Here is a 14,001-nt window from a genome sequence, read left to right as displayed (position 1 = left end):
AGTTGGGATTTGACACTTTAAACAATAAGACAACAAGAAAAATTGTTATGAGTGAGCATCCTAAAATGCACAGGGGACCTTGATTTCTTAACCAAATATACCAAAAGTTTAATCTTTGCTTGAAACTCACTAGTCGTTGCATATTCAATATCGCCTTGCAGCAATATTACAATTAACACGCAGCAATAATACTGCTGAGTGAACGCATAAAGCTGCATTCTTGTCCTGCAGCGGGTGGGTTAGGACGTACCTGGGACAGGCAGCAGAGCACAGCGCTCCGGAGCACAGACGCCAGAGCAGGTCTGCCTGCTTCTACATCCTGGCGCCGCTGCTGTGGAGCTGTGGGACCTGGGCAAGTTACGGAGCCTCTCTGTGCTTCCATTTCCTTACAAATAAAATGGGTATAATTACAGTCCCTACCTCAGAGGGTTGTTAAGAGACAAAACGAGTTGAGACTCACACAGTAAGGGGAGGCATGTCTGGCATAGAGTAAGTGCTATAGAAGCATTTAGGAAACAAAGAAGCAGATAAACAAATAGACCTGCTTTTGCCTTCCAAATTACCCTAAATTTCTGAGCTTTTCAAATTATCCATGCTTTTTACCATTTCTTTGCCTTCCCTGTTTTTGTCAGACTCTCAGAAGGCCTGTGACTAAGAGCCTCCTCTCCTTCTATTTAGAAGGGTAGGGTTGCATGGTGGTTAGGGCCCTGGACTGGAGAGCAAGACGCCAGGGTACATGGCCTCAGTTTATCCATGCATAAAATGGATAATGAGAGAATTTACTTTATAAAAGTTGTTGTGAGGCTTAAACAAATTAAGATACGTTAAATACTGACAATAGTGCTAGACACGAAAAAAAAGCCCAATAAAAGTGAGCTATTAATCCATTTCTTTATTTCTCTAGGTTCTGGTGGTCTTTGAACGAGGGTCTGTGGCATTCTCCAGCAAAGAAAGTGTATATGTTTTCACAAAAATTTCTCAAGAAGTTTAAATCTACACTTTAGAATTAGGAGCTCTTTTTGGCTTCTTTCTTGGTGTCTGGCTACATTCTCAAGATGTAAAGGCACTGACATATAAAACGTATTAGATGTGGTCTCCAGTGATGATAAAATACGCTGATTGTAAACAAAAATCCTTGACCCACTAGCGCTATTGACCCTGGCCTGGCATAATAGCACTTCTCTCATTGTTTCAGCCCATTTTAAAGACAAATTCTGTAATGCGACTGTGAACACGAGCTTTGCCTGAGCTTTGATGTTTCAGAAGCACTTGTCTTTAAATGTGTCATTCGACCTTTATTTGCACTTTGTTTTTCATCCTTTGATCTCTTGTGATGATGTGGCTTTAGTGTCAGAAAACTCATGGCCTTCGTAGAATCAGAGAAATTAAGAGCCGGAAGGTGGTAAAGGCCACCTCATCTGACTCTTCATCTTGCAGATAAGATGCTGAGGCCCAAGGAGGAGGTTGATGTTCTAAGGTCACACAGCTGGCCAGCAGCAACGCCAGGAGCAAAGCTGTGCTTCCTTGGACGTTCCCAGAGCCACAAAGGCCATGGCTAGACTGGCGGTCAGCCTGGGACACGGGTTGCTGTTGATCCCGAACCCACAGAAATCCAGCCTTCCCCTTTGACTACAGATCTGCTCACGCTCTCTTATGTAGCTCTCATTTTAGGTTAAGGTTTTGTTTCAACAGAGTGGTCCCTATCATGAAATAAAAGAAAACCAAAGAGTTAATGAAAACAGATGCCATAGGTTATAATGAGCACCTTTAGGGAGGAGGTTAGGACCAACATGAATATTCCTCTTTAAAACACAGATCACACTGCATTTAAAGCGCTGTGCTCAAGGCAGTCTGTGGGAATCTAGCCAACTGAGTAAGGTGCTGGTTAACCCACTTCATTGTCTTAGATTACTTTATCAAACCAGGCATTCACTGACAAATTAAGAATAAGAACTCAAATTTTCCGAGACACTGGGAGAAAACCATTCCCACTCCCATTTAAAAATAACAAGGTGGTTGGGGCCGACCCCGTGGCCCAGTGGTTAAGCTCGTGTGCTCTGCTTCGGAGGTCCAGGATTTTGCCAGTTCAAATCCTGGGTGCGGACATGGCACTGCTCATCAGGCCACGCTGAGATGGCGTCCCACATGCCACAACTGGAAGGACCCACAACTAAAAATACACAACTATGTACCGGGGGGCTTTAGGGAGAAAAAGGAAAAATAAAATCTTTTAAAAAAAAAATAAGGTGGCAATGCTACTTGATGCAATAACATCAAGTAAGGATCAGACTAAATAAAGGGAATCTTTTTGTACAGATGTTGAGCTACAAGTAAGGATAGTCAAAAAAATGAAAAGCTGCTTTGTACATATGAATAACAAATATGCCCTCGTATATGTATACCTGAATGTGCCCATTGAATTGATCCCAGTGATATACACATCTGTTACCATAGTTTTGAACACATTCAATAAAAGAACGCCTCCTGCCATGGTACAAAATGGCTGATTCCAGATTGGCAGGTGTTTAAGGAGGGAAGTAAGTGGAACATGAGACACGATTAGAGCCAGTGTGAGCACACAGTGACTTACACAGTGAGGGTAGTATTGAATTCACTGATGTGAAAATATTTTAGACATGTAAGTTAGACTAGTGAAACAGTTTGTAATTTTATGCTACATATTCAAAAATTTTGGAGTGAGAGGGTGACACCATGGTTAACTATAAAATATGACATTTTCATTTGAAGGAAGTTAGTACGTGCTCGGCTGAGCGGCTGCAGTGGAGGTCGTGGGAAGCTGGAAGTTGACAGAAGGCCAAAGACACGTCTTAGACAAAGGCCATGTTTTCAGCATGAGCAACCAGGGAATCTATCAAATGGAAACGATACTCAATGTCAAATTATGCCACCTAATGAATAAATAAGGGGAGCATGAAACAGATGCCAGTGTCCAGAGTGTGGCGACAAATCAGGAATGTGAAGGACACAGAAGACCCAGCCACGGATGTTCAAGGAGAACTGTCTGAAATAAAGAGGCGGGGTAAGAAGAGTGTGAGGGGAAAGCCTAAAAAACATTAAGTCTCAAGTCTCAGGTGTCCAAGGACAGACTTCCACAACTGGTTATTATGACTGAGAGTAGATGCAGGGCATGAGGGAGAGAGAGAGACAGACGGACAGACACAGAGCTGAGAGAGATCCAAGAGGGAGGGAAAATATGAACAGGTAGGGAATAACCAAGCGTTGGCTAAGCTGTTAATAAAATTCAACGTATTCTGTCTGCTGACTGATCTGCCTTTAACTCTCTCTGAGATATCACAGAAGAAAATATATTTCCTTTATGTTTATTTTTTATTTAGACACATAGGCGCTAAACTTTTGTCTAATAATCGTTGACATAATAGTACAAATAAGTTCACTAAATTCCTGATTTCCCTTGGGTGCGAAGAGCAGCGTTTTCCACTCCTCAGGCAGCAGCCGCTTTCTGTCCCAAAGCCTGGCTCCATCCCTAAAGCACCACTTTCCCCTTTGAGAGGGCTTTCACCCTTTTCTTGAAAGACAGGACGGCCCTTTGCTAGCCCTCCTGGCTCCCTTCCAACCTTTCCTCCACCCTGAGCTTCACACCAACCTCGCTGCTGCTGGTCACCTAGGCAACGCAGCAGCCTGCAGGACTGTGCTGGTCAGGGGATCCCAGGAGGGGGAGTTTCAAAGCTTTAGATTTGTTCCTTCCATCTTGAAAATGTCTTTGGCTCTGTCCCCTCCTCTCCAGCCCTGCTGCTTCTCCCGTCATTCAAGCCCTTCTCTCCTCTTGCCAGTCCCCAGACTCCTCCCCTTGTCCATGTCTCCCCCATCCACTCAGCCTCCACAACTCTAGTCACTCAACCTGACATTTTCACTCCTAGGCTTGAAGCCCTTCCATGCTTCTCTATTCTTCTCTGCAGAAGCATCACAGAGGCATCACAGAGCATGGCAGACAACGACAATGTGGGGTGAGGAATTGGTGGGAAGGACGTCTACCCGCTATAGATTGGAGGTTCCACCCACCCCTCCTTGGACTTCCGACACCTGTCTCAAGTCCAGGTTGTTACCTGTGCTTCTGACCAACTGGCTGTAAATCAGAAATTCCCAAGACCCCCTCCTCGGGTTTGACAATTTGCTAGAGTGGCTCACAGAACTCAGAGAAACATGTTACTAGAAAGGATACAACTCAGGAACAGGCAGGTGTAAAGCTACACAGGGCAGGGGATGTGGGCAGGGGTGTGCCACTCGCCCCACATCTCCACATGTTCACCAACCTGGAAGCTCTCTGAACCCCGTCCTTCTGGGTTTCATGGAGGCTTCCTTACACAGGCATCACTGATTAACTCATTGGTCATTAGCAATTGATTCAACCTCCAGCCCCTTTCCCTTCCCCAGAGGCTTGGGGCAGAACTGAAAGTTCCAACCCTCTAATCACTCTGCACTGGCGGCCAGCCCCCACCCTCAGGTGCTTTCCAAATGTCACCACATTAACATCACAAAAGACACCTTATTCCTTCAACACTTAGGAAATTCCAAGGGTTTTAGGAGCTCTGTGCCAGAAACTGATGAAGACCAACTAGGTATTTCTTCTTGGCAATCATAACATCACAGGTTTATATCTGATTCATCTTTGCACCCTCTCGACAGTTTTGCACAAATACACAGGATAAACAGCAAAGTAGAATGAAGGAAATTCTTTTTAAAATGGATTTTTTTTAATGCCACCAAACTGTCTTTTATTTTTCTTTTTGTGAGGAAGATCATCCCTGAGCTAACATCTGGTGCCAATCCTCCTCTTTTTGCTGGAGGAAGACTGTCGCTGAGCTCACATCTGTGCCAGTCCTACTCTATTTTATGTGGGACGCTGCCTCAGCATGGCTTGATGATTGGTGCCAGGTCTGTGCCCAGGATCTGAACCTGCAGACCTTGGGCCACCGAAGAGGAGCACGTGAACTTAATCACTGTGCCACCGGGTCGGCCCTAAACTGTCATTTTTGACTCAGGATTGAGGCAGGCAATGGAAATGAATGAACAAAATTAAATATGTCCAGGTTTTCTTTTAAGAACCCCCCAGAGACACTGATCTAGAAATTATTATGATTATCAATCTAATTCATGAAATATACCCTATGAGTAAGACAGCCGACTTCAAAAACGTAGGAGTCAGAGACAGCTAGATATAGGTAAGCTTCCAGCTAACAGAGGTAGCTATACTCTTGTTGCATTGCTTTATTTTTAGCAGATTGTAATAAAAAGCATAATAGGAAAGACACCAGTATTGCTGCAAGAAAAATGAAAAACTTTCTCAGGATTATCAAGGGATGTGGAATGGAATACAACACACAGTTTTTAACAGCCATAATAAATACAGAAAATAGCAAAGGGACAATTTAATGATTTTTAAAACTCATCAGAAGAACAAAATCTATGAATTCCACTAGTCAAATGGTGTGTATGCTTAGGAAATCTCTCTCATGCTTGTGTGATTCTAAAAATTATTGATTTTTTTGGTTTCTATTACAGAGTGGATATAATATTGGGCACTCTTTTCAACATTTTAGTTTATATATGGTGTTGCTTTAATTTTTAGATTCCATTAACTTTCTTGGAACATCTATTTTTAAAATACCTTTAGGGTTTGCCAATTACAAATGAGAGAAAACTAAGCCTTCTGTCTTCTCGGTTTTGTTTTATAGCTTCCCATATAACTTCTTTGAGTTCCAGTGCCCTAGTTTTTAATTTGATAAAAGAAAATTCAACAATTTTCTTAAATATTTTAATCATATATGATGAATCTTAAAAAATTCCAGGAAGTAAAATATGAACAATCAGAGCTATGAACATTAGCTTTGGGAAGGTTTCACTGGAAAGGAATTACAGATACTACGAGATTTCCATTCTGGAAAGAAATAGAGTTAAAATAAGGTTGCTGGGCTTTCCCAGAAAACCATACCAGGGAACATTTACGACGTATCATTTTATCGATACCTGTGGCTGTAATCTTCAAGGCCCAGTTCCAGAACAGGATGTGGTGATGGGGAAGGCGGTACTTGACTCTCGGCCCATCCGTCACCGGGCAGCGATGGCTCTATAAACAGAACAAATGGAGCCGTGGGAAACCAGAGGCAGAACCGCTCACGCCCGGGGTTGCTGCAGTCCATCTCCCAGACGCAATTTTCACCAACACATAAACCAACCTTGAAATGTCAGTCCTCACATGGGGCTGAAGGATTCGTCTGAGAGCTGGTGCAGCCTGGTCCAGGAAAGCTAAGCCTGCTGATGTGTTTTTATGCTGGTGACCTGCTGGCAACCCCTGGCAAGTCAGGTCCAGCATCCTGACTACCTTCTCCAGTCCAGGAGAGGCTGACTCCTATTCATCAGCTGTGATTTGTGGAAGATTAACAAAGCCACTTCTTTTATGACTTAATGTTTTCGTAAACAAGACTCTATAAGGAATGCTCTGGATTATATGGTGATTTAAACATTTGCCTCAGTGACAGAAAGTCCTTCAACAAAACTCACGAGATGCAGTATAGCTACTCACCATTTAGACACAGTAGATGGGAAAAAAACCCTCTTTTGCATCTGTGTCATAAAGGAAACCCCCCAGGTTTGGAGTTTTGGAAGCAAAAGACTGGGGTCTGAATCCTAGTTTTCCCATCTACTAAAAGTGCTCACTTTTTCAGTCTATTCTACACAGAAAAAACTAGACATGTCTTCTGAATATTACGGCAACTAATGACAAGTAAGGTTGGTCGAGATCCGACTGCGTACCAGACGATGCGCTAGGCATTATGCACCTTATATCATCTAACTCTCATCACGAATGACAACATCAACTAAAGGACAAAAAGCATTATGGGACATCCTGGGTAAGAGTATGGTTTATGGAGCAAGACTGGGTGTTCCCAACCATGGCCCCAAATGCTGTGTGAACTCGGGAAGATGACTCAGCTTCCATAAGCCTTGGTTTCTGAATCTGTAAATTGGGGATAAGAACACCTTCATTGGAAGAGTATAGGGATTATATAAGATGGTGCATATTCAAGAGGTAATTTATAAATGCAATAAGTGCTAATAAGTAAAGGATTACATTTTATACATCAGAAACTACTGTTCATCTATTACAGCGAGACACTTGGTACAAGGTGGACCCTCTTGTCCCTGATTGCTGGAACAAGAAAAAAGTCCCCCTGTCCTTGAGAAATGCTGCTGGTAACAGAACCTGTTTTGACTACTCGCCCACACGGCAGGTCTGATGGTTAATTTTATGTATCATCTTGACTGGGCCATGGGGGCACCGGGATACCGGGTCACACATTATTCTGGGTATTTCTGTGAGGTTGTTTTTGGATGAGATTAACGTTTAAATCAGTAGACTGAGTAAAGCAGATGGCTCTCCCTAAGTGGGTGGGCCTCATCTAATCAGATGAAGGTCTGACTAGAACAAAAAGGGTGACCTTCCTCCGAAAAGGACAGAATTCTTCTTGCCTGTTCAAACTGGGACATTGGCTTTTTCCTGCCCTCAGACTCAAGCTGGATCATCAGCTTTTCCTGGGTCTTGAGCCTGTTGGCATTCAGATGGGAACTACTCAGTGCCTCTCCTGGGTCTCCAGCTTGCTGGCTGACCTGCAGATCGTGGGACTTGCCTACCTCCATAATTGAGGGAGCAATTCCTCATAATACGTCTCTTTCTCTTTTTCTCTCTCTCGCTCTCTGTACACAATCTCATTGGTTCTGTTTCTCTGAGAACCCTGACAAATACACCAGGCAAGGCCTTGCTCTAAACTCTGTCCTAGGGACTAGCATAAAATGCAGCGAGTTCTAGCAGTGCTGACGTGTCCTTGGGAACGAGGCTTAAAGCAGGAATCTGATAAGTAAGATGAGCAGGGTAGAGAAGCATGATGAGTAAAGGCAGCCAGCACAGTGCCCCTGCACCGCCCCCACCCCCAGGGATCCAGTGATTTGGTAATATGGCGGCAGTCATATTTGGTATTATGGCAGCCAGACACTTGCTGACAGAAACAGAGCAGAAGGACTACAGAGTGCAGTGGGGACATGGGACATATTGGGACGTCTTTCTGCCTCCTTCTGACGGTAGCCTCAACTTCTCTGTCCGTCTTTACACAGGGTAAACACAGCCATGCTCAGGTGACTTGCCTGCTCAGAAACAGTTCAGGAGCACACAATGGCCTGCAGAGTAAAGGTCTGTGTCCCAACAGCCGACTTCATCTCCTATCACTCATTAGCCACCCGAGACTGCTTACCGTTCCCCAGCCACAGCTGGGCTTTCCTGCCTCAGCGTCTTTGCTGACATGAGTGCAAAACTGCACTCCACTCATGGAAGTCCCACCTTCTCCCAAGGCCCACGTCAAACACCACCTTCTCTGTGAAGCCTTCCCTGCTGCTCTGGGATCTGTCAGCACTTCCACTACAGGGGCAGAGAATACTGGTGCTCATTTCATCTCTCTTCCTCCTTTCTTCCTGGGCACCAGCTAGACCCGAGGCCCCATTTCCCCACCCTCTTCATACAAGCCTAGTCCTTGGGCAAAGAATGTGAGTTGCTATGGGGATGTCACTGCCCACCTCAGTGGTTAAGAAATAGTGTACCTTCTCCACCTCCTGCCCTTTCCCACGATCAGATGCAGGTAGGACGGAGGAGCTCTAGAACATGGCCCGGCCACCAACGGAAGGAGCCCAGGTCCCTCAGCCACTGCCTGGAGCACAGCGCCCCTCCTCTGCTGCCAAGTCTCACTGTGCTGTGACACAATCAAAAAATACACCTTTGCTGTCTTTATCCACTGATGATTGGGTTTATCTATTAATAGTATGGAAAATAATTCTCGCATAACATTTATCACACGTTTCTTTCGCAATGAGCTATCTGCGGATCCATCATCCATTTACGGGTATTGATTTCTCTCACTGGACTGTAGGTGACTTCCTCCTTGTCCTCCTCTTCCTCCTCTCCCTGCTCTTCTTCAGCATCTTCTCTGGCTACTTCAAGTTCTATTACAATCACTAACTTTAATTTTTATCCTATTCACATGAACAATCTGTGTTTTAAATTAGTGACAGGCGCTGGGGTAAATGCCTTCTTCATCTTGACCCTTTATCCTTGGTGCTTTTTAAATAGCACATGCAGATGCTGTAAGGAATATATATATTTTTTCTCTTGGCCCAAACACCTTTGTTAAGCCCAATATCAGTGTGAAAACCTGGAATTCTTTTCTCCTAAAAATAATCTTTCTGGGTTTCATTGAGTGTACAAGGTAAGCCTTGATGTCCCTCTATACACACGCCTGTGGGTGCTGACACTGCATCCTCTGGTCACTGCTTCACTGATGACCAAATGACCCTTATTTTAATCACCATCTTTTTTGTTGTTACTTGTTTTACAGGATCCATCCTGCCAGGGCCAGATCAGAAAAGAAGGGTAAAAGAGATTGTGACTTCAGATGAGGGCTCAGCAAGCTCTACCCCTGGTCCAAACCAGCGCCCCCCTGGTTTTGTACATAAAGCGTCATTGGGCACAGGCATGTCCATTCATTTATGTGCTGTCTGGCTGCTTTCCCACCACAGTGGCAGAGCTAAGGAGTTGCAACAGAGATCCTATGGCCCGCAAAGCCTAAAATATTTACTATGTGGCCTTTTACGGACAAAGTGTGTACTGACCCCTGCTTTAGACTGTTCTGGAGGGCAGTAACAGCATTGTGTTCATCGTTGCATCCCTGAGAGTGTCTTCCACACAGTGGAGGCATCCGATAAGCATCAGTCCAATTGAAAAGTATAATTTAATTTCTGAGCACCGCTCACAGGTGGTACCTTGCTGCCATAGAGGGGTGGATACACGCTGGTTCTCAGGAGGAAGCACATTAGGAATAATTATACGATTGTGTGTCTTCTCAAAGGACCCCAGGGAACACACATCCAGAGAGACAGGACATAGAACCAAAATTTTGGATATGGGCTAGGGATGAAAGGCCTAACGGAGACCTCAGTGGGTGACCCTGGGCAGATTTGGGGGCAGGAGGTGACTGAGGCAGGGGCTGGGGTGCTCTTGAGCTGAAAGGAGAGGAGAAGCAGAAGTAGAGGACAGAAGGGGACGTGAGAGCAAGGAGAGGAGAGGTGACCACAGACCAGGGACCAACCACATTTAGGCTGTTACTCAGCCAGGGGGAGACCTGCCAGCAAGAGTCTTCAGAAAATACAGCACTGGTGCACTTCATTATCATTCAAATGCTTAATAGGATTTTGCAGTAACCCCCTGGGACACAAACCTCCGCCCTTATTACCATCTTGGAGCACCACATGTATTCCATTGTGGGCATTGCTTGCAATTCCCCACCACAAATGTGAATTTTCTGGTGTTACAATTTCCACAAATGTTAGTTCTAAAAATGCCCTTTCTGTGTAGCAGCTTGACAGGAATATGTATATATATATAAAAAATAACCCTGGAACTGTGGGTGGTATGTACTATTATTATAAAAATAGATGGAACACAGCATATCAACATTGGATTTTTAAATATACAAAGGAAAGGAAGAAGGGAAGAAAAAAAGTTAATGTTTTGGCTGTAACAGTTCCTCTCCTCACTAGACATTACATTTTGTCAAGTCCATCTTGTTTTTCTAAAGCAGCTCCTTAAAAAACCTGGTGGTGGTGAGTGAACACTCACTCAGCTTTCATGAGTCCATGGCCTATTGCCACCTCACTGAAATTCAGGAACTCTCAACAGTTCTCAAAATGTAAAATGTTATTCATATTACAAAGAAGTCAGGATCATAATATTCTTCTACAGCATCATGTTTATAAATTATGCTATCTATATTTTTTGTCCCAATCAACAGGCTTACATAAAAAGTAAGAGAATTTCATCCACTGGACTCTTACAATTAAAATTTAATGAGACTATTCTTTGATAAGTCTAATTCTTATATCCGAATATTGTATCACAGATTCGCAAGGAAATAATAACAATAGATTTTCTCAGCTTTTTAAAAAATAGTGTTTAGTAGACTCAATTATTGAAAGAACTGGATTTTATTTGTTACCTTGGAAATCAAGGTTGGGGAGGAAGTGTCGCAGGAACCTTGTAGTTAGCTGATCTGCATGGCTTTTTCACTGGTGTAAAAGTTGTTCTACCTGGATCAGTGTCTCAGGAGGAAGAGAACAGGCAGACCCTCCCACCTGCACCCCAAGGATTCTAACTGTTCAGTGGAAATACAAACTCCAAGCATTTGACTGCAGCTCTAAAGTATCACAGCATTTTGTTTCTAGCTTGTGTTTTGAGTGGACTTTATTATTTAGAATTCTTTTCCGTGTGTGCCCTTACACTTTAACTAGCTTTATGGTTTTGTTATTTCAGTCTTTGCTATCCTTCTTAGAGACATTGGCCTATTCCTGGAGTAACTCAATGTCCTCTAAAAACAGGCTGTGCTATTATCACCTCAGCATCGAGATTTTATGGGTGTTGAAAATGAAGCAAGACAGGAGGTAAGGTGCCCAAAGTTCTCTTGGATGTCGCTGGTGGAATTGGGAAGAAAATCCTGAACTTGGATTGCCACTGGACCACATGTTGCTTCAGAATTAAAGGTGAGTGAAATGACATAAAGGCCAGATACTTTAATAGAGATGCCAACATTCTTGGTCATCACACGGGCGTGGGAGCCAGAAGGCTGCTCCTTCCCCAGATTCTCCCATATCGCGATTTAAGGTCTCAGAAGGAGATCTCGCCCTGTCAAGAAAACTTCTAATTTCTTTAAGAAGATGAGAAAAGACATACTGAGTATTTCTTTATCTGATACAAAGTAGAGTCAGCTTCTAACAGACATTTTTAGTATCGGGTGAAAGGATTTCAATAGTTTCAAGGGAAACTTGAAGCCAGGGCCTGTGCTGTGGTTTAGGGAATGAACTCGAGTCAGAGAGACAGGAGCCGAATCCAGGCTCTGCATAGATCAAGGACGTGGTCTTGGGTAAACTGTCTACTCTCTCTGACTTTCTATTTCTTCATCTGTAAAATGAGGATAATAACATTACCCACTTCGAGTGTGCATGTAAATTGCTTAACGCAGTATCCAACACAGTAAAGATGGAAGAAATGGTCACAGCTGTTGCTACTAGTCTCCCTAAAATGGAGGAATTCAGAGGAAAAAGCAACATCCCATTCTGATGAAATAATTTAATTCTAGAGGAACCTCAGATTTACAAGTCTGTTCTGATGGAGTAATCTGAGTCTAGAAATTGTTCCATGTATTTAAATTTTGGTAACATCTTACGTGTCCAAAAAACAGAGGACTGATTACACAATCAACATGTAATGGCTGCAGACAGTAGATGACCATGCAACTACTGGACGTGACACTGTAGAATATTCACTGACATGGTGAGATGTTCACAATGTGCTATTAGGTAAAAAAGCAATTTCCTGAACATTATATACACTATATTTCATTTTCATTTCACTTTATACACACATATTTGCATGAAGGAAAGACTTGAAATATACATAAAAATGTTATTGATTAGTGTCTTTGATAGATAGAAGTATGAGTAATATTAAACTTTCTTTTTATTGCCTTTCTCCAAATTTTCTGTAATGAATATGCATTGCTTTCGCAATACAAAAGATTAAAGTTATTAAAGAAAGGAGACGCAGGGAAATAAAGGAATTTTCTTGGTGATCTGAAGTATAACTTTTGAAAAACAAAGAATAAAATCCAAATTTTTTACATCTAGAGCTCTACTAGAAATATGATCCATACAAGATATTAAGGGACAGTAAAAGTGTAGTGAGACAATAACAAGAACATTCCAACTGTCACAGAATGGTCTCAGTTTTGATATTTACCACATTCCTCTTAGAATCAAGCATAAATCTTTGAATCTTGTTATGAACATTTTATGGTTTAACACCAGTCCACATATTTTTAAAGTTTAGTAGTTACTGATACTTGGTAATTTCCAATATTAAAAGGTTGTAAAAATAAATAAAGGAATAACAGTTTGCCCGTTTGCCATTTTGTTTCTCCAAGCATGGTTTGTTTTATGCATAACCCTCCATGTTTGGGGCACAAGCATAGAAACTGTCACTTAAACTGGAGGCAATGCCAGGAATCACTTCACAGCTTCCGAGTCGGCTCTCCACCCATCTCCAGTGTTCATGACTCAGAGCAGCAAAGTCTGCACTTAGTCTAATTAACTGCCTTTTGTTCCTTCTTTTTTAATAAAAAGACACTCTTGAGTTCTCTCACACCATCTGTGGTGGATGAAAATGGATAGACTCTTACCTTTCTGCCTGTCTTGTGGACTGTACATGCCAAACGGATGCAACGCACTATTCTCATTTCTCCTGGAGGTGGGTATAGCGTTTTGAGAGTTCTCAAAGCATGGCTTAGAAAATGCCCCACATTCTGCAGGCTCCTGGGGGGGGAAATAAGAATCACACTTGCTTTTTTAATATGTTCCAACTTGGTCAATGGAAGCAAAGTGAAAGAATGATCGATTTATGAATAATCTTTCAAGACTCCATTACACATAAGTCCTCAACTGTGGAAAATCAAAATGGCCCTATCACTTAAAACATCTTTCAATATGAAATAAAAAATACTGACAACGTGGTGCTAAGGGTTAGGAGTGCTGATAGCCAACACAAAAGAGGATTAACTTTATTATTCCTTCCCCCACTTACAACTGGCTTCTTTCAAATTTTCTTCCATCTGGGAGTACAGCTTGTGGCAGTGTCAACACAAGAACACAGTTCATGCCAAGGGTGTTTTTCTGCCAACCAGCTGGCTCCTCGCTCTTTCCCTGGGCAACTAAATGCATATGCTCTGGGACAAGTCAGAACCCAAGCAGGGCAGCTACTGAAGGGTCACGAGCGTGTCCCTCTGCAGACACTATGTCTTTTGGCCAGCAGCTAAAACAGACTGCTGTGACAACGCCAGACAGTGGTTCTCTTGAGGTTTTTCTCTTTTTTTC

The 14,001-nt window shown here is 42.9% G+C and overlaps 1 protein-coding gene across 4 annotated transcripts in view; it reads right to left on the bottom strand.

The window, feature by feature from the left end:
• PARD3B (par-3 family cell polarity regulator beta) overlaps positions 1-14,001 on the bottom strand; it is a 915,243-nt gene that overhangs the window by 357,302 nt on the left and 543,940 nt on the right. For all 4 annotated transcript variants that reach the window (XM_046658143.1, XM_046658144.1, XM_046658145.1 and 1 more), the window contains 2 exons: positions 13,311-13,443; positions 6,007-6,106 (listed from right to left, as the gene is read on the bottom strand). In XM_046658143.1, coding sequence (XP_046514099.1) covers positions 6,007-6,106; positions 13,311-13,443 — 233 coding nt within the window. The remainder of the gene's footprint in view (positions 1-6,006; positions 6,107-13,310; positions 13,444-14,001) is intronic.

This window comes from Equus quagga, chromosome 4, assembly GCF_021613505.1.
Source record: "Equus quagga isolate Etosha38 chromosome 4, UCLA_HA_Equagga_1.0, whole genome shotgun sequence".
In the NCBI taxonomy this organism is placed as follows: Eukaryota; Metazoa; Chordata; class Mammalia; order Perissodactyla; family Equidae; genus Equus; species Equus quagga.
This window is presented reverse-complemented; position numbering and strand designations above follow the sequence as displayed.